Source organism: Xiphophorus hellerii, chromosome 5 (assembly GCF_003331165.1).
Source record: "Xiphophorus hellerii strain 12219 chromosome 5, Xiphophorus_hellerii-4.1, whole genome shotgun sequence".
Classification (NCBI taxonomy): domain Eukaryota; kingdom Metazoa; phylum Chordata; class Actinopteri; order Cyprinodontiformes; family Poeciliidae; genus Xiphophorus; species Xiphophorus hellerii.
In genome coordinates, this window is record NC_045676.1 from 22284316 (window position 1) to 22310800 (window position 26485).

The following is a 26485-nucleotide window of genomic DNA, read 5'->3' on the forward strand; positions in this document are numbered from 1 at the left end:
CAAGATCCTTTTAATGCCACACAAATATGGGACAGAAACATGGATTATATCTTTACATAGAGCGGACTATTGATTTATGGATTAATAGTTTAACTGGACAGAACAAAGCTGGTTCTTAATCAAGTCCTAATGAGTCAGATTGAAAGTGTCATGGAGTCACTGAACAGCCTCGTGACATTAACACTGACATGAAAACTAATATTGAAGAAATAAATATATCAATACTAATTAAAAACATAATTAAGTGCTAAGTTTCTTATTGTTATGGTCTGTAAAACAATTTTCTTCTTAGTACTAATTGTGGTCTCAACAAACCCATGGCACTTCAACAATATTATTTTACCTTTTATGTGGAAAATAGTGTCTGTTTGTTCTCTGTATTAATTATTGCTTGAAAGGTCTTACCATACCAGCTTATTCCTCTGTATTTACTTTAGTTTCTTAGTTTATTCTTGCATTTTGTTCTTCATTCATTTCCATTTAATTTTCTTTGATTAGTATTATCATCTCTTGGTTTAGTGTTATGTCCTCTTTAGTTTCTTTCCTGTTGCTAGATTTATTTGATCGGATCACTTTCAGCACCGATGTTAAATGTATAAAATAAACGCTCTCTATCGTGGAATCTCCCATGGAGGGATTTTATTTTTATTTAAATTGGTAAATTTTTCTGAGGGATACACAGTGAGGGTATCGTGATTTTAGTAATTACAAAAGATCGATACTCTGTTGTCCTTCCATGGAAGCGGGCAGCATCCAGACAGACAATAAAACACGTTTTAATATAAGTTGCTGCTTTGACATGATCACAGCACTGCCAAGACATGTGTACAAAAATCCTCAGTAAAACGAAATATTTGAAAATCAGTCACCAGACAAGTGAATCACAGCAACGTCATCAGCCGGTGTGACGCTGAACTGATGCGGTGAAGCGTTACAGACCGCGGAGCTGCGCCAAGAAGCCAACAGAAACATTGAAGAGAAGAAGAGCTGCCATCGGTACAGTTGTAGCCAAGCATGTTTTAATGTTACACAATACCGTTTTAGCAAGTTGCTCAAAGTCTAAACTGGTATTGTTGTGCATATAAGGTGTAAAGTTTACCTTGGAGCAAACGGCCCCCAAACTAATCCCAGGGCCCCCCTCTTGTAAAAATCTCCGCCAGCGCCCTCTCTGAACGTCCCCGTTGAGAAACGCTGGTCTATGCTCCTGAAGTGCTGTTCTGCTGCCTCTATAAATTTAACGATTTGCAGTATTTCAACATTTGTCGGTTTATTTCATCTTCAGAATAAACTGTGAGCAAGTTCTTGTTGTCTTCCTGTCACGAATCACTCAGGTTAATATTTTTTCCCATATTTATTTTCTCTATCGGAAGCAAAACAAAAAAGAGAAAGAAAAAAAAAATGTTCTGAATACAATGTTTGCCGTGAAGCGAGTTTTTCCCAGCTTGAAATGTGATTTGGTCCTTTCATTTTCTTTTTTTTTTTTTCTTTTTGCGCTGTCTGCAACGAGGACAATAAAGTTGATTCAAACAAACACCGTGACGTCACTGCAAACAATGGCAGCCAGCGGTTCAGCTGTAACGGTCCTGACTCCAAACGGGAGAAGGCAAACAATTAAAGTGGCTCCAAACACACCTTTGTTACAGGTAAGCCCGTGTACAATGAGCGCTCGGTGCTCTCGGTGCTCGCGAAGCTTTTTATTTCTGTTCATGCCTGAAAACAGGAGAGCGAACTGTTCTCCAGCTAGCATGCTAGGCTAACACTTGTTAGCCAGTGACAGATCAGTTTTTAGCCTTCGGGGCGAATTAAGTCAACACAACCCTGTTCATATCTGACTTACTTTGAGCTGTTACCATCCTGCTATGTTTGCCTTTTGCAGGTATTGGAAGATGTTTGCAAAAAACATGGATTTGACCCCAATGATCACGGTTTAAAGTGAGTGTGACAATATATAAATCTTCTTATCTGAATTCAAAGCTGTGAAGGTAGGAGCATTATAAAAATTTGACGAGATAAAGTAATTTCTAAAAAAACAAATAAAGCCCGATTTTTCTTTTTTTTGTCTAAAACAAATCATGATAAATCATTTATAATCTGTGCAAATGTTTTAGGTAGTAGGAGTTTTCCAGAAATGTGCATCTTGATTTGGCCATATCTGTTCATTTTCCTTGCAAATAAATTGCTTTTAGAGTAAGAATTTTACAGTTTAAATCAGGATTTCTTATTTACACTCAAGTGTTGAACCTGTTACCATCTAAACTCTTGCCACATTCTCAAAAAAAAAAAAATTGAAAAATGTGAGCAAGTGCCTTAGTCATTTGCTCCAAATAAGGCACCGATGTCACAGTCACTCCATGTTGTCTTAAAGTTTGGACCTGCTATGAAGCAGTAACAACTTTGATTTGAGAAATCGCAAAGGGAATTTGTGGGCAGAAAAGGACAGACCTGGGTGAGTAGGCTTAATCTGCACAGAGTAGAAGATTGAGTATGAGAAAAAGGATGCAAACAGATGTAGAAAAGACTTGTGGGAGAGCCATCTAGGACAGAAACAGTTGTTAGGAAGAGCAGAGCGTATTGGTTAGTATGCAGGAGGTATATGAATGCGAAAGCAGAGTTTTGAGGGAAAGCGGTACAAAATACTGGAAATAAGCAATCTTGCTCTCTGTAAGCGCTCCAAAATTTTGAATAAATATTTCCAATATACACATGCCTAGTGGAACTGTATCCAAAAAAGTAACCTTGGTATCTTGAGATCGTAACAACTTTCCACCACATGCGAATCTAGACTATAAAAACCCAGCTGTTTAGAGTTTCTTTTGAAACATAATCATAAAACATTAATCAATAATCTGATGTGCAAAGACAGCAAAATGTGATGTTGTTGACTGTTGTCTGTGTTCTGTGACTTTATATTTTTGTGTTTTTATGATGTAAAGAACTTTGAAATGCCTTGTTGCTAAAAGGTGCAATACAAATAAAATTTGATTTCATTTGATGCTTTTAGGAGACTTCTGATGTCTTTTTTGCTAAATGTTGCCAGGCTTGGATGTTTTTCTTTGTGCATAAAAGTAGGTTTTGTGATCCACTGAACCTTTTTGTAATTAGTATATTGTAAGTCATTTTCACAGGTGCCAGCGGTCTTATTTCTGTTGTGAACTTGCTGACAGGTTTCAGAGGACCGTTCTTGACCTGACGCTGCCTTGGAGATTTGCCAACCTTCCCAACAATGCCAAACTGGAAATGGTGACAAGTACAAGGAAACAAAGTGGAGCTGACAGCCAGGTTAGTTAACTTGACTTAAAAAGTGTGTGAAAGAATAGAAAAATGGTGTTGAAATCTGGTCATCACCAGAACCATTAAGACATCGCCAGTGGCAACATTGTAGGTGTCATTTATTGTAAGTTTTCATGTCTGCATTTACCTGTGAGGTTTTAGCTCCACAGGTAATTTGTTTGACAATTTTTTGTACTCTAAAACAATTCAATTCAAATTCAAAAATACTCTATAATCCCAAAGGTATTATAGCGTAATCCCTTTGGGAATGTTGTTGTAACTTATCAATTTAGATTCTTTAAAGAGTTATTGAAGACGGCTGTTGGCAGGAAAGATCTCCTGCAGCGGTCTGTACTACACTGAATCTGAAGAAGCCTCAGAAATTCAGAATTTAATTCAGAAATTCACTGAAATTAATATAACATAAATATTTTAAAATCACTAATCTGTGAATATTTTTTATATTGTTCTAAATCCATGTGTGTGAATGCTCCTTTATTGGGTGTGTTTAGATAACTTCTTTTGAATAAATCAGCAACTCGTCACAATTACAATGTTGTCAAAGTTGGTTCAAAAGCAGTTTGCCGTCCAGAAGGAATTGCAAAGGCAAATGGGCGGAAAAGTTTTTAGGCTCAATTAGATCCTTTAATAAATTTGAAGTATTACGACATTATCCACTACTATTAATAATAGCAAGTACTAGATTATTACCTTTTTCTTCTTCAATAACAGTGGCTTCATTGCATTCAGAGTTATTAACAGATTATGTTTCCAAACTTCAAATACTAATCATATGGCTGGATTTTTTTTTATCAGTGCTCTTCCACATGTTTCAAAATTTGTGGCTGTAAAAAGTCTGTTGGATGAAAAGATTTTAGTTTTAGTAATGTTGGTGTTTATGTTCTATAGTGTATGCAATGAAAGAGCATATTGGAAAATAGTTTTGCATGCAGTCAGTTGTAAGCAGCCCGATGAAGTAAGGGTGCACCTGGATTTAACTAAGCAAACGGGCTGAACTGGAAAGTGACGCTGCATTTAAATATGTTGCAGCTGTTAACTAACGAACTGATGTAGTCAGTGGCTTCCTGTTGTTTAATGAACCATTGCTTGGATTTGAAAGAGTGAGAGAATCCATCTATCCGTCCGTCCATCCCATCCCATCCCGTGTTTGTCCAACTAAAGAAGTCCAGTTTATTTGTATGGCACATTTCAGCAACAAAGCTGGTCAAAGCGCTTTTACATGATAAAAATATAATACAGTAACCAACTATGAAACAAGCAACAAACATTACATTTTGTCAAATGGCATCATCATTGTCCATCATGTGTTGATCTCTCTGTCCGACCATTCATCCATTTCACAATCATAACATCTGTCATCTATTTGTCCACTCATTTATAAAATAATTGTGAAATTCAGTGTTTATACTTCCAAAATATGCATAAAACCCTGGAAATCTGAGTCTGGAAAGTTAAAAGTTTGATTATGAGCATGTAACTAGCAACCCTGTATTATTTGCTGATAAAAACATTTGTACTTTATCTCTTACATTAGTAGCTCACCTTGGTGTGTGAGTCTCATAATCAGTTTTAGGTTTTGGTAAGTTCATATTCTCTGTTCGCTCTCACTTGTCTCCAAAAAAAAAAAAAAAACACACACATTTTGTTGCGGCTGAGCTTTACTTTCCTCTGACATCACAGCTTGATGACCTGATCCATAAACTCATTGCTGCGTTTGATCTGCTACTCTGTTAATCTGACGGATGGTTGATTTGTTGATCCCTCACAGATTTTTATATATGTTCACATGACCACTCACCTCAGGCAGGCTGGCGTGTGTGTATGAGTGTTTGGTGTCGACAGCCAAGTCTCTCTTTTCATCTCTCCCGGTGAGCCGCCGTTTAGCGCTCTCCCTGCTCTGGACAACGGCACCGTTGAGTAAACATAAACAACCCATAGTATGACTCAGAAACTGAGAACATCAGCCTCACACTGTTGCCGGGTGTGTTGCTCATTTTCACGCTGATGTAGGCCCACATGTGCGACCAAAACAAGTTGGATTATCAAAGAGTTTATTCCTCTGAAAAAATGGCTCCAGATCAGAGAGTCAATAACTTTTTCTTAGATTTCATCAATGTGAGATTCTTGAGGTCTAGGAATGTAGAACATTATTTTTAGCTTCTTTAATGCGAAGAAAGACAAAGGAACAAACTTCAAAGTGTTTTATATTGTTGTACCCTGATAGGTAGTGTTCTGGTATTTTATTCGTTTTTTGGTTTTTTTTCATTTTGAAGTTTATTGTGGATGAACTGATGCTGAACATTTATGGGCGCTTGTTACTTCTGCATTATGTTTGTTGTAGTTGGAACGTGTATGCTCTCTGATGCAGCTTGTGTGTTCTTGTGGCTCGCTGCGCATCAGGTGCGGATCGCGCTCCAGATGGAGGACGGCTCTCGGCTCCAGGGTTCCTTCTCCTCCGGACAGAGCCTGTGGGAAGTGATCGCGCATTTTCCTCAGATCAGGTGCGTATTGAACATGCGCACTGACGCAAGGAGATGGGGACGGGACCGAAAAGATTCCCTTCTTCAGTAGCAATTTGTTGACAGATTTAGGGTTATAAGTGCAGATGATGATGAACTTTTAAAATGACAGCAGTTATGCACGAATCAAAGAAAGCTTATATTAACATGTTGTCGATAGAAGTTGTTTTTTTTGTTACAACTGATCAAGCATACGCTGAAGGAATGCTGTTATGACATTTAAGGCAATGAAGTGCTTGTTTTCTTTTCAAAGAAATGAATTGAGTTATTTGTTTATTTGCATTTTAGATTTGCATTAGATTCCTAATATTGTATAAAATAATCTTACCATGAGGTTTCATTGTGAATAAAAAAAATTACAGAATGTGCCAAATTTTTTACCTGGTTACTCAATTAATAGTCAAAAATAATCGATTAATGAAATAATTGTTATTTGCAGCACTAATGCATATTAATCTCATCATGAAGCTGTTAGAGAACTGATGCAACAAAAGGTAGCATTTAGTTCAACGATGAGTGTCGTCTTTTTTCTCTTTATAGGAAGTAGACAGTTTGTCCCAAATGTGCAAAAACATCGTTCATCGACATTACCATAAACACAAAAAACTAAAACACACTGTTTCAATGGTGCCATGATAGAAAAACATTGGAGCAACAGATGAAATTGCAGTAACATGTTATCTAAAAAATATAGATGCTAAGATAAAAACTGAAAAGTTTTGAATAAATAAATGACGAAGAAGAGGTGAAAGGCAATGTTGTTGCACAAAATGAATATACCCGTTATGGGTTCTGCAGATTTCGACTTGCGGTTGCATGAAAGATGAACACGGGCCAAACCAACATCCTCCGTCGAAGCCTTTTTCCCACACATCATCACTCACCTTTCACACACTCATGCAGCTGTTACCCAGTAGTTCCAGCTGTGCGGTGCCAGGTGCTCCTGCAGTCCACCGGCCTTCATCTCGGCTCTATTAAATTACATCACTGCATATCCTGATTCTCTGCCAGCAAAGTTATGCTTCTAAGAAATGGGTATTAGTTCCACTTCGACGGGGGAAACCAAAAATGTGGGGAATGACGAGAGACGGAAGGGTCGGCTTTGATTTTCAGGAATTTAGGGGAACAATAGTAAAATGTTTAGTTGGTTTCTGCACGACATTGTAAGCACATGGTTTACACATGCAGCGTGCCACTACATACCATGAGGTTTTATTGGTGCACCCCTCTTAAAAAGGGGAATAACAATAAAAAGAAATGTGTCTTGTTTTTTATTGTCACAGTTAAAGTAAGCTATTACTATTTATTTACCTTTGGTTTTAATCTCGGTTTTACTTTTACTTCCCTGGATCCTGACAGAGAGTCGGAGCTGACCGAGTCTGGAGCCACTCCTGCATGTGTTTACATGAGAGACGAGGTATGAAGCCTTCCTTTAACTCTCCCTTTCTCAAGAGATGAAAGTGAGCTTTATGGAAACACAGCTGCTTGTCCATGTGTGTGTAGGTGAGTGGGGAGGAAGCGTTAAAGAAAACCACTCTAAAGTCTCTGGGTCTTACAGGTGGAAGCGCCATTGTCAGGTAGGGCGAACACATCAACCCTTATCACGCTGGAATATCAAAACATATTTCTTTGTTCATTGTTTTTATTTTCATTTATTTCCACTCTTTGTCAGAGCAAAAAACAACTAGCTGATCTCTAGCCTGAATCTGAACTAATGTCAAATTTCTCTTAGTTTAAACAACAAACCACAGATTGGGATTGCTGTTCCAGCCTCTGGTGTTTGCAAAATAACTATTTTTTGGCCTTTTACTGTACTTTATTTTCTGTTTGAGTATTGTTAAGGTTTAATGTAAAAAAAAAAAAAAATAACTCCTAGACACACTTGTTGCTGAAATTCATCCCATTTAAACAACAAAGAACATTTTTGTATCAGACATAAAAATAATGACTCGCCAATCAGAACTTAGTGGTTCATTTTTGTCTTTGATAAACGCTTTGACCTTAAGTTTTACTATCCAAGTAGATGAGCACTGAATATATTTTTTTTCTAGCCTTTCTACTGTGTGATCAGTTATTTTTATTAGAAGAAGAGCCAGTATTGTTTAACTTTAAAACAAAGATTTACTATTTTGAAATAAAACAAAATCATTAATGGAGCTCCAATTTTAGCAATTAGCGCATTTAGTATGACAAAAACAACAGTTTCCTGATGTACATATCCTAGACTATCTAAAGCAGGGGTCTCAAACTCCAGGCCTCGAGGGCCGCAGTCCTGCAACTTCTAGATGTGCCTCTGCTGCACCACCTGAACAGAATAATTAGGTCATTAGCAAGACTGGGAGAACTGATCTACACAAGGAGGAGGTAATTAAGCCATTTCATTCCAGAGTTTTGTACCTGTGGCACATCTAAAAACTGCAGGACAGCGGCCCTCGAGGACTGGAGTTTGACACCCCTGATCTAAAGCCTTCACTAAACTTTACCAGAAGATTGTCAGCTTTTGTAACTGAAACATTTAGCAGAAGAGAAAGGTAAAAACTAATAAAATATGGTAAGCACAGCATTGCTGCTTTACAGCTAACCTTCTTATTATCTGCCAAAGTCTTGTTCTCTCTCACTTTTTTGCAACATGAATAAATCACCAGGTTGTCTCAACATAGTGTCAAAAATACAAGTGACCAAATGGAGCTGAAATATGTTAAACAAAAGCTAGTAATTGGAGAATTATTATAACTCAAATTATGGTCTAAAAACAAAAGCTGTAAAATCTTAAATAAAATATTTGTTGGGTTTACTTTGGACTTGGCCTATAAGTGAGGTTCATTAGTCGGATTGGATCAGGGTCAGTCACAGTGTCTGGAATTTTTTAGGCTCCATCTAAACTATTACTGATACTGGACACATGACAGCATCCAAACCGGCATCATCTGGTACTACTCAGTACGTACAAAAAACAAAAACAAACTGGCATTATTGAGTTTCTGACCGGCCGATCAAGGTGGAAAGTGTCTGGATTTGGTCACTGGTGAATTTTTCTGGTGCCTCTCTAGTGATCGTTAGACATTTGTGCTTTATTTACATTTGATGTTATTTTCTCTTTCACTTTAATTAGCAAGAGTGGACAAGTTTAGAGATGTGATTTTAACACTTTTTGTTTTAGGTTTCTACACAAAAAGAGTCAAGCAGCAGGAGAGGAAGATGAACCTTTTGCAAAGCCAAGCACACCCGTTGCAATGGAAGCCACTCCCAGCGAATCGCCTCAGCCCGACCCTGCTCCGTCGATTCCAGAGGCGTCAGCTGAAGTTGTGCCAACCAGTAAACCAAATCCACACGAGCCACTGGAAACCCCAGCTGTGCCAGCTCCAAGCTCCATTACTGAAGACGTTCCTAAACCCCAGGATGTGGTTCGACCCAAAGTCCAGAGAGCAGTCGAGGATGGAGAAGAAGCCGGACCGTCAGGATTGAACTCTCACCCAACCTCCTCTGCTCCAGCAGCTCCTTTCATTCCTTTCTCTGGCGGCGGTCAGCGCCTCGGGGGTCTGGCCGGAGAGATCGGACACTCGCTGTCTTCGTCATCGTCTCTGGCGGCTCTAACCCCGACTGTGCAATCGCCCAAAGCCAAGAAGGCCAAATCAAACCACAGCACTAAAGTGAGCCCCAGCAACACATCACATGCATTTCTTATTTAATTAATACACATCAAAATAGAGGGGAACAGTTTTAAAAGCTGGCTTTCATGGAGCATCAGAAGATGTTGAAAATCTCTTTTGCACAAACGCTTTAGAGCGAGTTTCACCCCCGCCCTGATCGACATTTTGTTTCTGAGGTAGAACGAGGGAACGCCGCTGACGAGCCAGAAACAGAATCAGATTTAACAGTTTAACCATTCATGGTGTGTCGCATTCAGGTGTGACATACAATAAAGGTGAGTATTGTGGGTTTGTAGCGATAACGACATTGATGCTCTGGTTTTGTCGCTTTTAATAAGTACAAGAAGTTGTTGAAATGTGACATTAAAAAAATCTGTTAAGTGGATTTCATTTGTGATTGAATTATATGACAGAATGGAAGCAGATTTTCACAGAACTATGCAAGTTTTCAGTAAAAGCTAAATAATTTATTTCTGTCAAACTGGAAACAGAGTTAATTAAAGATCTCCTAGTGCTTTGTTTGTGATATTTTTGAGGTGTCAGAACTTATAAATAATGTGAAATTAACAAACTGTAGGTGGATTCTTGTATTTGATGTCAGGATGGTTAAATCATCTCAAAATGATTTTCACGAGGCTTCTTGGCTTTACTGACAAGTTTAACTTTTGTCTTGTCAGTGCAAAGCAACTGTCAAATCGGCAGACCGGGATCTGGATAACACAGAAGAGTTTCTAGAGGTAAACATTTAATTTCTCTTTTTGAGTTATATTCTCTTTATTTACATACAGAGTCTTCTCCTGCATCTTCCGATTCATTAAATTTTCAACATAATTTAAATAATTAAACCTCCTTCCCCTGCCTTGTTTTGTGTATACAGTGTGTCTCTGCTCAAACCTTTTCCCATTTTATCATGTTACAGCCACAAACATTAATGCATCTATTGCATTAATGATCACATGATCACAAAGTAGCACATAAATGTGAAATAATAAAAAAAAATAATTGAGTGTCTCTCTCTTTTTTATTTTACAAATAAATACATACAAGGTGTGTAATGCATTTGTAGTTAATACCTTTGAAGAGCAACTTTTTCCTGCAGTTAAAGCATCAACTCTTGAGTTTTCTCTCTACCAGATTTGCCCATTTTTTTCTGTTGAATAGCTCAAGCTCAGTCAGATTGAACGGATAACGTCTGTGAATTTTATTTCTTGTGACAAATTCCCTAATTCATTCAATATCTGAATTTTGACTGAAATAGAGAGCAGAGACAAAGTATAGTCACTGCATGATGTTACCATCGTTTCATTGTGGAAAAGGTTCTCAGTGTGGGCCAAAAGATTCTCTTCTGGCCACATTTCTCAACAGTGCCTTATTTTGCTGCCATTCTTCCATAAAGACCAGATTTGTCGACGGTACGATTCATAGTTTTCCTCTCAATATGTTTTCTCCCACTTGAGCCGTTGGTCGCTGCAGCTCCTCCAGAGTTACCACGGGCCTCCTGGCTGTTTCTCTGACTATTCCTCTCTTTGCCCATCTGTGTCAGTCTAGGTGTCTCAGGATGTTTGCTGACGCTGTTTGTTCACTAATGTCCTCTAGCGAACCTCTGAAGTCTTCACCAAACAGCTGAATTTTTTACTCACAGCAGGCAAATGAGACCCAATTACTCTTTTTTTTTTTTTTTTTTACTTAAGTGCATCCATCTTTTTTACGGGGCAATCTGAACGGCCCATTTCCAATCTTCTCACCCCAAAGAAATCTGTGTCACTTCCATGTGGTACTAAACTCGATGTGTATCTGATTGTTTTCAAAGCGTCTGCAGCTTGTATGAACATGTCACATCAGAGTAAAGTGGGATCAACTCAAATGCCTGCCATACTTTTCTAATTTTTACTTGCTAAAGAAAAATCTGAAAACAACATCTACTTGTCTTCTCCACTGTGCAGTTATGCGCCTCTTTGTGTTGGTTGAAGTTTCTGGCTCTTTGTAGCAAAATGTGGGAAAGTTCAGTGAGTGTGAATACTCCTTCAGGGTCGCTGGTGTTACAGCGTCGTCACACGTTGTCGCTTCTCTCCTTGAGCAGCCAGTGGACAGGGAGCTTCTCATCTACCACATGGACTCTGCGTCCCGTCGGACCGAGGACCACGCCGATCTGCCCGACGAGTTCTTTGAAGTGACCATGGACGACGTCCGTAAGCGCTTCGCCCAGCTGAAGAGCGAGAGGTGAGTGGAAGGAAACAACAAAACCAGAAAATAAATTAAAGGGTTTTTAAAACTGTTTGTTTGCCAGTTTAAAAAAAAAAACAACAAAAAATACGTTGCCACAGAAACCTATCTGAGTCCGACTTCTGGTCCTGCACTCTTTGAAGCAGATAATTAAGTCGGTTTTGCATGTGGTCCTGTGGTGTTTTGTCAATATGTAACTATTAATTGTTGAATACCACAGCAGTGATGCGAGGCCACAGGCAGGAAGAATGCTGGGCATCTCTGCGTGTGTTTAGAAGGTTTTTATTTTTTTTTTCCATCCTGCCTAATATGAGTTTGAAGTTTTTATTTATTTATGAGCACTTCCTCAAAACAGATGGGACTGAGTTTACTCTGCCGTCTCTGGATGCGGCCGCGGCGGGCCGCAGCTGCGCAGACGTTGTGTGTGTTTGCAAACATGGTTCCTTTCATAACACGCCCCACACACACTACAAAGGCCCCGCGAACGCAGTGTACTGGCAGCAATTAGTAGTTCTGTTCTGTGTAGCCCGGCCAGTCAACGGACCAAACACGATCAGGTTGAGACCTCGCCGAGCGCAACCTTTAATCTGCACCAACATGCTGCCTCGCTGCGACGCTGCCACCATGTCAATGACTGCAATTACCGAAGCTGGAGTTAAATCGACCACAGCAATTTGTCTCTGCCTCTGACACGCACAGCACACATACACGGCCACACACGCTCTTCTGTTTCTCCGCAGTTTGCTTCGTATCTGAACCCGTGTGTTTCTCTCTGTTCCCTGTTTTTCTAGGAAGTTGCTAGAGGAGGCTCCGCTCCTCACTAAGGCTTTGAGAGAAGCTCAGATGAAGGAAAAGATGGAACGGTATCCCAAAGTGAGCAACGTTCAAACATTCCTCTGGTCTACATGGCTTTGCAAAAGTATTCATACCCTTGAACTGTGTCTCCTTGCAACAACAAACTGAGATCTATTTTATTTGGATGTTTTGTAACACACCAACATGGAGTAGTGCATAAGTGTGAAGTGAAAGGAAAATGAGAGAATTTTTAGGGGTTTTTTTTACCACTACAAATCTAATAGACTGACAAATTTGTTCATTCCCCTTTATGCTGGGTGTTTTCACACCTGATAGTCCAGTAGACTTGGTTTGATTGGGGACAAAATTGCAAAATTTGTTACATTTTCAGCTGATGGGGTTTGCTTTCACACTGTCAAACAATTCAAACCCTTTGAGCAAGCTGTGGAGGCGCTGCAGCAAGAACTACTGAAGAAAACAGCACGAAAACCTCTGACGAAGACATGTACTTCCTTCTTCACAAAATTCAAACAAAAATAAAATAGGGTCAGATTTTTAGCGGCTGTGGGATTTCTCTTCTGTGTTTCTAAGCCATTTCTTCTGCTAACACTAGACTCTAGCATTGTTTTAATTTGTATTTACCCAGAACGCCCTGCGCTACAGTCAGCTTTCTTCTTTTGGAGTGGTCTCGGTCTGTTTGGCATTCAAAACCTCACCAGAGTTCACTTCAACTGAACCAAGACATGCGCTTTTAGGCGGACCAGAGTTCGCTTTTTTGGTTTGCATCAGAGTTTGATTGTGCATCCACACCTCCTCAAACAAAGTGGACTTTCTAGACAAACGGATTAGAGTTTGGTTAAAGCGGACTAAAAACGGCTGGTGGGCAGTATAAATCCAGCTGCTCTGTGAAGGCCTTAGACGGGGCACAGCACCTTGACGACCAAGATGACAACCAACAGATCAGGGAGAAAGTTGTGGAGAGGTTTAAAGCAGGATTAAATTATAAAATAATATTTGAAGCTGTGCACATCTCACCACAACCCTACCAAGATGTGGGTCTCCGACTAAGCTGGCAGGCTGGTTGAGGAGAGCGTTAATCAGCTGATCAGCCAAGAGGACGATGGTAACTCTGGAGAAACTGCAGAGATGAATAAATGTGGCCGTTATTGAAGAGAGACAAAGCCGTTGTAGAAAGAAAGTTAAATCCTTTGTAAAGTTTGTAGGGAGCACAGCAAACATGTTGAAGAAGGAAGACCAAAACTAAAATTATAAAACATTGTCTGGAGTAAAACTAACACTCCCGGCTCTGCAGATACAACTTTTATTTCAAAGTTCAATCTGTATTAAAACAATCGAATCATGAAGAAATCTTTAGAGACAGTCTCTTTCACAGGACCATATTTGGCTTTTCCCAACATATTTGTCTTCCTTTCATCAATTTCTTCCACATATGTTCTTTGACCATCTCCACATTGTGCTGGAATCCATACCATTTCCTTATATGATCAGTCCCAGTGTAAGACCTCTGCTTAGAAATATTCTCCAACACACCCGAAGGCCTTTGTACGACCTGACACTACACCACCTTTTTAAAGAAAGGGGAAACGACTCATTTTGTAGAGACGCACCCCAAAAAAATTAGCTCCTTTAATTGAAGCGAAAGGTTCCACTAAGTTTTGGCTCATGGATTCAGAATACCGACGTGAACTACACTTTTACTTATAAAAAGTAAAAGTGTAAGAGTAAAAGTAAAAGTTCATTCAACCTCACCATTACGCACTGTCCAGTGTTGGTCAAACGCATAAGATCTCTTCAAAAACACACTAAATTTTGATTGTAACCTGGCAAAATATCAAAAGTTTCAAGTGGCATAAGTACTTCTACAATGTAAATCATGTGTTTTTAAAATTCAGAGTATGTATATCCTGTGCGTCTCCAGGTGGTCCTGAGGATCCAGTTTCCAGACAGACATGTTCTGCAGGGCTTCTTCAGGCCCCTTGAGACAGGTGCGTGCGTCATTTCACCTGACTAGCCACAGGTATGGCTGCAATGTGAAGTTAACTCGTGGCTCTGTAAACACATTCACGACTGCAGCCGCAGCAGAGTGATATAGACGGAAAGAATGAGACAAGTCTGTAATTCCAGGGATTATGAGCAACAGCCATCTGACAGCCAGCATGGGAAAAAAAACAAGTTGAAGGAAAATTCCTTCAAAAACATCAATTATAGTCCATAAACTGAGTGATGGAAGTATAGCTTGTTTTTTTGTTGTTTTTTTCACGTTGCCTTTTGTCCAGTCGGTGCAGTGAGACACTTCTTGAGCAGTCACTTGGAGGATCCTCAGATCAGTTTCTACTTATGTAAGTGGCATTTAATCTCCTTTTAGTTATTCCCACTACTTCCATGTATCCAAACTCACCCTTTAAGACGTTGATCCACCTTTCTGCTGTTGTGTAAACCTTTAAAACCATCTTTGAGTACTAACAGATGACACCCTATTTCTATTCAAGTCGGTTTATTTACGTAAAAATGAACAATAAATGTCATCGGCCAAAATTATTTGCTTGATACTCGGGTCGGGCCAATATAAAGTTTTCTTAATCTGCTTATGATGGTCTACATTAGGGAGTTGGTGCAGCTCTGCTCTCCTCTACTTCTATCAATGACACATCCCCAAATACTTGCACCTGACTCACCCTGCAGTTACAGCAAATAACAAAATGGAGCTTGAAGATGTTAAACAAAAGCTAAAAACAGGAGAAGTTACACTGCTTACTCAAATTCCTGTTAAAAAATAAAAGCAGTAAAATCTTAATTAAAACAATATGTTGGGTTTACTTTGGGCTGGGGCCTATAATTAATGGTAATTAGTCAATTAGGGTTAAATTTTTTAAGCCTGATCTAGACTCTAGTTAGCAGCATGCATACATTCCAAACAATACATAGTTATAATACAATGCAGCTAAAATAAGATTTTTTTTCTGGTACTCGGCTATCTATCTATGGAAACCCAGTAGATTGCATTTAGCTTTACTGCAATCATATCGCCTTAACAAGCCTATTGTGACAGTCCAATAGGTTTAGTCAATGGGAGGGTTAATTGATAATTTATTTATGTATGTAGGTCTCAGAAGTTACCTGAATTTCTGTGAGTTACTAACAGTCTAACAAGCTATTAGCTGGTTTAATATTCAGGTTGTTACTAGGTTAGCTAACCTGTAGTTGGTTGCTTAACGCGACGTGTTGCTGTGGATTCGTGAACCGCCGTATTTTCTGTACGACTGGAGGAAACTTGGTCATTCCAGCAGAATAGTAGAGAAAGTAGCATAGTGAGGAAAAGTGGTAACTACAGATATTGCTCAGAGTAACCTAACCCTCTCTAACCTTTTGAGAGTTAGAGAGGGTTTTTGAAAAAGAAAGCTTTTATCTTAGTGTTAAAATAGACTGGATGTTTGCCTCACTGACAAAAACTGAGTTTGTTTCACAGGAGACCAACCTCTACAGGTGATATAAAAATTAAATGAACTTGTATTTGCAGAGATTCCTTGATTAGCTTGTTGTTAGCTTATTGGTAAGTGATTATTGTGGATGAGCCAGGAGGTTTTACCAGGATGAGTTTTCTCTCCATGTAATTACTTGCACATCTTAATTCAGGACATGATGATTTTATAATTATTATTTGCCAAAATTAGCGTGACATCCACAACTACACAAACATTGAAAGCAGCTGAACACACTCGCACAAAAAAAACCCCTAAATAACAGATGAAATATCTTCTGACTTTTGAAGCAATAGCTTTTCTTTTAAATGCTGCTTTTCTAAATTCCTGCAGCAGTCAGCTGTGCTATAATGCTAGCTTGAACACAAACAAGAACAGCTGTTTATATTCTCCACTATTACTCGCATTAAGCAGCATTGCTTATAATAAAATGTGATGCTTTTATGGTTTAAATATGTTAAGCTGCTACATCTTAACTTCCTATGTCTATTGTTTGTTTCAAATAGTTTTTTTTCTATTGTCTTGTTGTATTTAAAGCAGTTTAGTGATTAAAATTTCATATTCTAAGGTTTGCTTTAAAGCAGAGCAGTGTAGCCCTTGGTAACACCGTGTCTCTCAGGCCAACAGTGGTGATTTCAGGATTCTGATTCTGCTTAAAACCACAAAGAATCTGAGGAAATATGCAAGCTCATTGTTTCAGTTTTCAACCCATAATTTTCACTGGAGTCTAACCTGTTGTCTGCAACACTTTTTAGTACATTCAGTCTTGGCTGCATTCAGAAGCTCTGCATCCAGTGTGTGTCTACATAGCCTTGCCGCGTACCGCCTCTGTGGCTGTTGGAACAAGGGAGAGGAAATTAAAGAAATGCCATTCACAACAAAAGTCCTTCGTCTCTGAATTAAGTCTTTGTGGATGGGACATTTTGATGAAATCTGAGTCTTGATGTATTATACTTAATGCTTTAAATCTTTTGATATATTTGTTATTTTGTTGAAAGCAGTTATTTGTCTTTCTTATGAGTGGTTACAAAAGTGCAGAGTGTCAACAGCTACGTTCGTTTGATGTACAGCATCTTGCAAAAGTATTTATACTCCTTTAGGTTTTCCACATTTTGACACATTACAACCTCATACTTCAGTGTTCGTTATTCAGATCGCATGTGACACAGAAGAAGAAAAATGATTTATGCTTTCCAGGTTTTTACTTTTAGTCAGAATCTGCCAGCCATTCTGTGTTTACAGCCCCACAGAGCCAAAACTTACAAATATTTTTGGGGTAACACTGAATGTTACCAATTCAAATTTGGAAAACCACAAAGATGTTCTCTGTTTACTAACTAGGTGATTTCTGAAGACAACTATCACTTTAGAGGGGGCTGAATAATGAGCAAATATCACATTTCTTCCGTTTTATTTTGTGAAACAATTTAAAACCATTTATCATTTTTCTTTTCACAATTACACACCACTTTGTGTTTGTTACATAAAAATGCATTGAAATTAGTCATTAGAATGTAACAAAGTGTGAATAAGTTTAAGGAGTGAGAACTTGTGCAGGGCACTGTAAGAACGCATGCACCAGGGATTCGTGCTTTATATTTAAAGTTAAATAACTGCTGATTTGATCATGAATTCAATGATCAGTTTGTGATTTTCAGCTCTCTCCTTTTCAGTCATCACCCCTCCAAAAACTATTCTGAAAGACCCTTCAGCTACTCTGGTGGAGGTAAGATCCTTCACCTTCACTCTGACGCTGTTAAAAGGACTGATTTATCTCAAAGTTAAACTCCAACAAAACAACAAATAAAACTTTGTTTTCTCCCCCCTCTCTCTCTTAGCACACACTATAAAATGTTTCGGCTGGCTCTTCAAAGCTCCTCTGCATTCTTGCCCCCTCCATCCCCTTTTTTTCACTTCCACTCATACTTGCCCCCCCACCCTTCTCTCCACTGTCCTTGACCCCAGCTGGGCTTGATTTTTCCCAGACTGGCGCATGGGGTTAATACAGGCCTCGCTTTGATCTTACACACACACACACACACACACCCCCACGCACACACATGCCTACATGGAGCAGTAGGCAGCCAGGATGCTTTGTTGCCTTTGAGTTTAGAGGGAATGGTGTCAGAGTTATAAAGTAGTTACCTCACTTCCCATACCTTTAGGTCCTTCTCTTGATTTTAAATATATTAGTTGGAATTACGTACGTATTTGACACCTGAAAAAGTGGCAAATCAAAGGGGTGGGGGTGTGGGGGTTGTTTGAAGTTTATCTTGTTGTGATGATGATGAAAATTCAGCCCTCAGTGGGGCTGGTACAAATGATAACAATCCTTCAAGAAAAAAACAAAAACCTTAAAAGCCTACTTTGAAAGGTCTTTGTTGAGGCTCTCCCTTGTTAGGATCTGTCTCAGTCAAATCAGATGTTGCGATGTTCGGCAACCGTCTTTGTTCTCCGTCTCCCGAGCCGCTACCCACAACTCATCCCCCTCGACCCCCCGCCCTCCTGCACCCCAACTTCAACGATTTCTTTCCGTTTAGCCTCCAGCACCCAGACGGTCCCTTTCTCTCTCTCTTTTCCTCTCGCTCTCTGGCCTTCACCCACATGTCTCTATCCATTAGGGACTTAAAAGTGTTAAAGTGAGCAAAAACAAAATCTTTAATCTCCGCGCACACTCAGGCACGTACCGTCTGTCTCCATTTCTGAGTCTATACATCAATCTTTGACTCGCAGAAGGAATCTTTAATCTTTCTCTTTCACGCAGACGTCCGTGCACGTCTGTGTGACATGACACAGGCTGTGTGTGTGAGGCACACAGCCTCACACACACACACGCGCAAGCGTGCGCTTTAATCACTTTGTGTCATGTCAGGAAAGGAATGTTTCCCCAACCCAGAGGCCCTTTGATAGCAGGCGTCCCCTCCCTCACCCGTCTGCCCCTCGCTCTTCCATCAGGATCCGTTCCGTCTCCTCCTCTGTCACCCTGTGTTTTTTACTCAATCCCCCCTCTGTCCGTTCCTCTCACCCACCCACAGGTCTCCTCTCGTCGGCCCGTCTCTTCCGGAGCGCGGCTTTGTAGGGAACGGGATCGCAGGAATGCTCGTTGTTCTGCTGTAACACATTGTTTCCTGCTCACAGGGCTCTGATGACAGCAATTAGGCCAGTATGTCCCATTTTAGCAACCAGCCGCACAAAGACAGAGAGAGGACAGTGCATGTGTAAACCCATGTGACCCCGGCAGCCACCTGCCCCGTGTCACTGCAGAGTAGCTCATTTAACTCTTACAGGGCTGAAACTATTAATTGTGATGAACTGATGATTGAAATAATCGTTAACTACTTTAGTAATCGACTAATCGTTAAGTGGAGAGTACATGCTGAAAACAATACTACTCAGGGCAGTAGCTAATCCAAAACTGTACAAAAACCATATACGTTTTTCATTTAAGATTAAAAAAAACAACTTGTCTGTAAGTATGTCCGATCCAGAACTACTCAAGTGGGCAAAAAATAATTTATTAAACACCTTTTGCTGTCCAATTATTAATCTGTTAATCCTAAAAATAATCATCAGATCACTACTACCCTACACTACACTGATGCTAAGACAATCAAAAAGGGCTGATTTCTTTTTCTTCAAATGTTGATGTTAGAAGTATTTTTAGCTGCAGATGATCAAGTGTTCACTAAAGGAATGCTAAGTTATTGAATATTAGGCAATAAAGTGTTTATTTTCTTATTTGAAAAAGAAATTGATATGTTCATCTTGTAATGCATTTCTAATATTGTATACAAAGCTGCTTTAGTTGCTAAATGAAATCTGCAGAACGCGACCATTTTTTATCTGATTCATTGTCAGAATAATTGATCAAATAATTGATTACTAAAATAATAATTATCTGCAGCCCTAAGTTGTATAGTATCTCTGATACTACTGCTGTAAGATAGAGACTTATATACGTCCTCATCGTTGTTGTGATTTGTGATGGCTTCTTGTCATGCGGGTCGTTCTACTATATTTATTTGATGCGGAAGCTCATCAATTCACTGTGATTACCTGCTTGTATAAAGTTGTTTGATCTGGCGAAACGACCGACATGAAATAGGGAAGTAAAAGACATGAAAACCCAACAGGTGGAGCAGTTCCTGCTGTCGGCACCATTTTACAGAGAATATGTCTCCATCAGGACAATCTTTCCACCATCTTTCCTGCGGACACTCTAAGACTTACTAAAGGTGTTTTCACACCTGATGGTCCGATAAACTCGGTTCTGTTGGGGACCAAAATTGCAACATTTCCAGTTTCGCTTTTACACTGCACTGTGTCAAACAGTCCAAACTAATTGAAAAACCTGTTCGCGCCCTCCCTGCACCAAGAATCCATGAAGGAAACGACATGAAAACCTCAGAGGAAGACACTGAACACAACTTCCTCCTTCATGAAATGTAAATCAGAATGGAGTGACATCAGATTTTAGTGGTTGTAGAGTTTCTATATTTCATTGGCAAAACACCACAAAACATTTTCCCCACCAATGTTAGACTATCTTGTCTGTTTTGGTTGTATTTACCCAGAATGCCCTGTGCTACAGTCCACTTCCTGCTTGCGGAGTGGTCTCTGGTCCCCTTGCATCCAGTTTTGTGGTTTTGATGTTTCTGCTTCACTGTGACCTCTAATTAAGACGAAAGATAACCTTTTTGTCCTAATTTTAGCCAGTTTTTTTTATATATATAATTCCAACAAAAACAGCAGTTCTCTCCTCCACAAGAACCATTTTGTGTTTCTCGTGTGAAGAAGACATTTTCTTTTCCTGTTTTTCACTTCTGTCCTATTAGAGTGACAGACGTGCTCCCCGCCTGCCCACCCGTCTGTGTTTTTTACCTCAAAATTACACGGTTGATAATTTATCTCCCAGCCACTGGTCCATTATAACCATTAGGACCATCTATGGTGGAGGAATGTGAAGCTTCAGGGGTGAAAGTGTTTTCGCTAACCATTTGATTGGTGCTCATTTTGTGGTCCGCTTCAAAGAACAGTGGTTGCTGGTTCATATCCCCCCCGAGCCATGAATCATCCCAGGAAACGAGCTTAATTTCTGCCTCTGATTTGCCAGGAACGTTCGGTTTGCTTGTAGCGGGAGGCAGCAGCAGTTCGGTCTGTTTGTAGAAATTGACGAGAATGCCAAACATTTTGAAAGCTTCTGTTTACTCGCTTGCTCTCTGCGTCTGTCTTCAGGCCGACTTGTTTCCTGGTGCTTTGGTGTACTTCGGCTCTGACGTCAAAGCAGGTTTTTTTTTTGCTTGTTTTTTCTTTTACTCACATTTTATACCAGCTTCAAATAAATACTTGTGTTTTTGCAGAGGACTTTAATACAACCCAGTTTTCCTCCACAGAGTTTTACATAAAGAGAGATCTGCTTAAGACGTCTGTTTCAGCCCTGCAAGCCGATGAGTCCATTGCGAGGTATGTGGAATCTCTTTGAGGTTTTGGTTATGTGACAGGTGCCCCCATTTGCCCTCATTTCCTCCACACACACACACACACCAACACGCCAACACACACACCATGCCCCAGTACTTCTAAAGATAGAGCCTTAAAAATGACCCTCAGCTGCTGAGACAAAGTTGGCACTTAACCTCGTCTTATCTGCCCAGCCAGGACAAAGTACATCCTTAATAAGTATGAATTTTCGATACATGAATTAAAGACTTTTAAGGCCTTAAAATGTCTTAGATTCATTTGAAAATATGTTTTAATCACTGGTCTTAAATTTTGTCGTGTTTAAATACTTATATTCTACGTAGGTTATTTTTTTCGTGGGACTTTTCTGTCAGGTAAAAAAAATTTGCACTCAGACATCTTCATTATGTTCTTTGACTTGATACGATTGAGGCTACTGCTAACTAGCTGCTAATAAACCCTTGCTAGCTAGCTAGCTTGTTTTGCATCTTTCATTGATAAGGATGACCTTCATCTTCGCCACTGGCTCACCTCTGTTGCTAATCTACTATGCAGATTCTATGCAAAAAAGCTTCGTACTACTATTATATAAAATATCCAATTTTCTGTCGTGATACAGGTCTTAAATTTCATTAAAAATGGTCTTAAAAAGCAGAAACCCTAAAGGAAAATAATCCAGCTCTGATCAGACACAAACATGCCTCAGTCAGCACTTCCCCTCAGAGGTTTTTTCTCTCTTGTTTTCTTACTGTAGCTGCCTGCTCCGGTCCCCAGAGACTACATCCGGCTCAGAACCTGTCGAGGAGCTTCCGCCGCCCACAGAAGCGATGGACACTGACCCAAAGTCTGCGCAGGAAGAGCCAGAAGCGTCTACACAACCACATGGCGCTAAGCCGGCCAGAGCTGACCCAGGCAAGGTGCCCAAGTGGTTCAAACTTCCAGGTGAGGAGAGGATGGGCAGCCACTGGAGCAAACAGTGGGTATGCACTACATGCAACGCACGTGGGTGCCGTGCTCAAGGGGGCGTCAAAATGGTGCCGCAAAAATTATTTCTAGTTGGCATTTTCTGTATTTAACAACTTTGTGCATGATGTAATCAACAACAGAGGGACTTCAATTATTATTTGTAGACATCCCTCTGCTGCTTCAGTCACCCTCCTCCCCACATGCTGAGTTATTCTCGAGGTTAGCGTTGAGCGTGCAAGTCAATTAGGCGCTGCGGCTTTTATACTTGACACACGGAGGCCAGGTCTTTGATTTTTTTTTTTTTCCGATTTCGGTGTGCGGTTTTTAATTTTTTTGCCCATTTGAATCGCGTTGTCACCTGAGCTAAAGATGGAGAGGCGGGCAAAAAAAGCACTCAGACCGCAAAACATAAAAAAAGTTGAAAGTGATTGAAAGACAGCAGGTCAGTGCATATCGGTGCGTCAAGAGGACGCTTGTAAATGTCCAGCTTAGCTTAACCAGTAAAATGACAGGTTGCTGTTGTCCTGTCAATGTTTGCTGCTTTTATAAACTAATGGATTAGAGCGAGAAAAATGAAGGAACTTGTGGTTATTTTGTTGTGCAGACATTCATCATTTGTTGAGTGAAATAGTAAACCATAAAACCAATAAATTATAGAACTTGGCCGTGATAAACTTGAGTTTAAATATCTTCACTCGGTCTAACATGTGAGCGGCGGTGTGATGTATGTAGTTCTGATCAGAAGCCTCCGTTCATCCAAACGGATATTAGTTAAAATTATGCTTCTTATGTGGTTTGACTGTTGTATTTTAAACCTACTTAACATGAAGTTCATGTCATTCAGCTGAGAGGATGGAGAGAAAGAAGAGAAGAAGAAAGAATCACAGACAGGGGAAGGCAACAGGTTGGTCTGATGTTAGGCAGAAGAGAAGGAACAGCCACTTAGTCTCAAGTGGTTGTAATTTATTTAAAACAAAAGTGTATTAGAAAGAGCTGCAATTTGTTTAAAACTAATAAAGTTTGTTTAACCATATGACTTGTAAAATCTGGTCCAAACTTGATAACGTGCACACGTGCCTGATCTACAAACGACGCGCAAACAAGATTGTGCCGCAAAATGAGGAGAATCGCAGACGCTCTAAATTCAGCTTGTCTGCTTTCATGAATATGCAAAACACAGTGATCAACAGGAAGCGGAGAAATGTGGGAGGAAGATATTCCAATACTTTACTTCCCCCTAATGTGATTTATTAACCTGAACCAGATTCCTAAGTGCTATTTTTGTGTCTATATTAACAAACTTGAAAAGTAAGTGTAAACACTAAGAGATGTCTGAGGTCACTGTGTCGAGCAAGAGGCACAGATACACTGACAGCAGACTTTGCTTGTAAAACATTTAAATATAAAATAAAAATAGGTTAGAAATATATTCGGCAATGATGTTTATGAGTTGGAAATAATGCCAGTCGCTTTCTGCAACACGCTGTTACGTTTTGATGCTCTGCAGGAGCGCGGCTCTAAAGCCCAGAAAAGTTTCTTTACCGACTCGTATGAAGCGTGTTCATGTTATGATAAATTATAAAGGCCTTACCTTTGTTTGCAATGTTTGGGCTAAATAAGCAATATTTATTATTTTCAAATTGTCACATAAAGATCTGAGGTGAGATGAAGGTGAGTGTGGAGTGAGTACAGAGGTTTTGAGCTTTACTTTGAACGTTAAATGTTTTTACTGTTTTACCTCATTAAATGAAATGTATTATAACTTTACATGCAGCATAATCACTTTCTACTTCATTTATCTTTTATGCCCCCTCTGCTCACCGACACTCCATGATGACAAAATCCTCATTTAAATAGGGCCGTCTGCACCGCTGTCGCTCCAGTAATCGATTGCGTTCAACACGGCCTCTTTCTGCTCTTACAGTTTTATTCTTCGCACAATTTGCCGCTCGTTTTGAATCTTTGTAGATCAGGCCTTCAGTGTTTAAAATGTTCCTTATTGCTGCTGAATTGAGCTTGCAAACTTCATTAAAAAGGAGTGAAAACATCATTAGACACTAAACATGGAAATAAAAGCCCACTGAGATCAATTATGTTCTTTTTTCTTGTTGGGAAAGAACTTTTTATCACTGCAGTTTTGCACCATTAAGCTCCTAACAAACTGAGAACAGCGAACCACGTTCAACAAATTGCTGCTTTTCAAGAACAGAACGGCTGGTGATGTTCGGACCAAGCAGTTGGTTCAGAACGGTCGTCCACATCCTGTCCTGAATGCCACCACACACACACGCACACCCGCCCGCACACACACACACACGGAGTGTCCAGCCAGAGAGCCTCTGGTGCAGCCGCTCCTCTGAGGTTGTGTCGTAGGGTTCCTGATGGTCACCATATTGGTGTTTTCCTTCGAGGTATTCGCTCCGTTTGCAGCCCCTCCCCCGTGATGTTTGTGTTTTTGTGAGTTTTATTTCTGGCTGATCTCTGTGTGTGTCCTCTCTGAACCCAGCTGTGGCTGTTTTCTCTTTCATGAAGAAAGTTAAAAGAAAAAGACAGATGGGAGGGCGCTCAATGAGGATTATAGATTCCATGTGTGGACCGGTGCACAGAAACACACTCGCTCTAGCCTCTGCTCGGTGTGTGTGTCGCGCTGTTTGTCCATTTCTGAGGGGCTCAGCAGTGACGCATCAGGATAGCTCCGACGCATCCAGGAGTGACGAAACCTCAACTCGTTTTGTGTTCACACGGTTTTATTCGTGGCTTTTCGCTTGTCCTTCGTCTCCACGACGAGCGTTTTTCCAGTGCGGAGATCCTGCACTTCCCACAAATGTTTGGAAATAAACAGTTTTCCAGCTTTGGATTGCTATCCATCTGTCTAGCCATCCATTTATCAGTTTAGCCTTCATCCTTTCTTTCCTTCTCTCTTGGTTCCTTCCTCCCATTTCTTCACAGTTGGACATTTTTGCGGGGTGCACATTTAACGTCTGGCCACTCTATAAATATCTTCAAATACATTTATAAAATTGGATTAAATAGGACTGAAAACTTTACATTTCAGTCTGGTAATCTGTAGAGTTTAGATATAGAAATGTATGGGAGCCCTGACTATACAATATTTTGTAAGTCGGTCTATTTTCAGAAGCAGTTCATTGGCTTTTCTTACCAATTTATTTAATTCCTAACCAGCTGCTTTTCCATTACAAATGTGTGTCAAACTTTGTTGATATTCCGCTAATGTAAAAAAAAAAACACCACAATTTTGCAATTGAATTATAAAGAAGCTTAATTCATATGCCTGTAAATGAAAGCCTTGAAGAAAACGATACGTAGCTTCCAATATTTTGTACAAACATCCAGACAGGTCTGGAGGTAGTTATGGAGATATTTCCAGGTGGATCGGGTTATAAAATCACATCCCAAGTTTTAAAGATCTCTCAGAGCAATGTTCAATCCACCATCAGACATGAGGAAGTTATGACCTTAAAATCAATCTGAATACAAAAAGGAACACCACAGTTTTCAGATTACTAAAAACAAAAAAAAAAGCATGTATGTCCTTCCTCCCGGCTGCTAAACACTTCTTTGTGTTGCTGTCTCATAAAATCCCCCAGAACCAGAACGAACATTGAACAATGTGAAAAAAGCTCCAGCAGTTTGAAAAGGTTCCAGAGCATTTAAACGCTTATCCTTTCTAAGCTTCCTGTGGCGTATTTAACCGTTTCCTGTTTGTTACCCAGGTAAGAAATGAGGCGTGTGCTGCGCGTTGATGGAGTCGGAGCCACATCCAGACCTCTGCTGTGCTTCCACTGAAGTCCTGATCCACCAGAACCAGAACCTGCTGCCTTTACAGTTGGAGAGGAATAGTTGAACTGATGAATTTGAAGGCGATTGCTGTGTTTCATTCCAGTTTGTTCCTGGGATAGAGAGAGAGACGTGTTGGGAATGGGCAGATGATTGAATAAAGAGTCTTGTGCTAACAGGGTTAGCTCTTGTTTGTCTTTTATTCTCCAGCTCTTTAACTTCACACTGGAAATATTTATGTCTTCTTGTTCCTAGAAGTTTCCAACTTTAAGAAGAAACAATT

The 26485-nt window shown here is 39.8% G+C and overlaps 1 protein-coding gene across 1 annotated transcript; it reads left to right on the forward strand.

The window, feature by feature from the left end:
* The first annotated feature begins 1496 nt into the window (after positions 1-1496).
* On the forward strand, positions 1497-26382 carry aspscr1 (ASPSCR1 tether for SLC2A4, UBX domain containing). Its single transcript, XM_032562534.1, has 17 exons — positions 1497-1643; positions 1877-1932; positions 3165-3279; positions 5692-5792; positions 7170-7227; positions 7314-7387; positions 8971-9460; positions 10138-10197; positions 11541-11680; positions 12475-12556; positions 14418-14484; positions 14776-14838; positions 17652-17704; positions 21214-21265; positions 21372-21441; positions 22193-22380; positions 26139-26382. Exons 1-17 carry the CDS (start codon positions 1554-1556, stop codon positions 26147-26149), a joined length of 1770 nt encoding a protein of 589 aa, XP_032418425.1. The 5' UTR covers positions 1497-1553; the 3' UTR covers positions 26150-26382.
* The last annotated feature ends 103 nt before the right edge of the window (positions 26383-26485 follow it).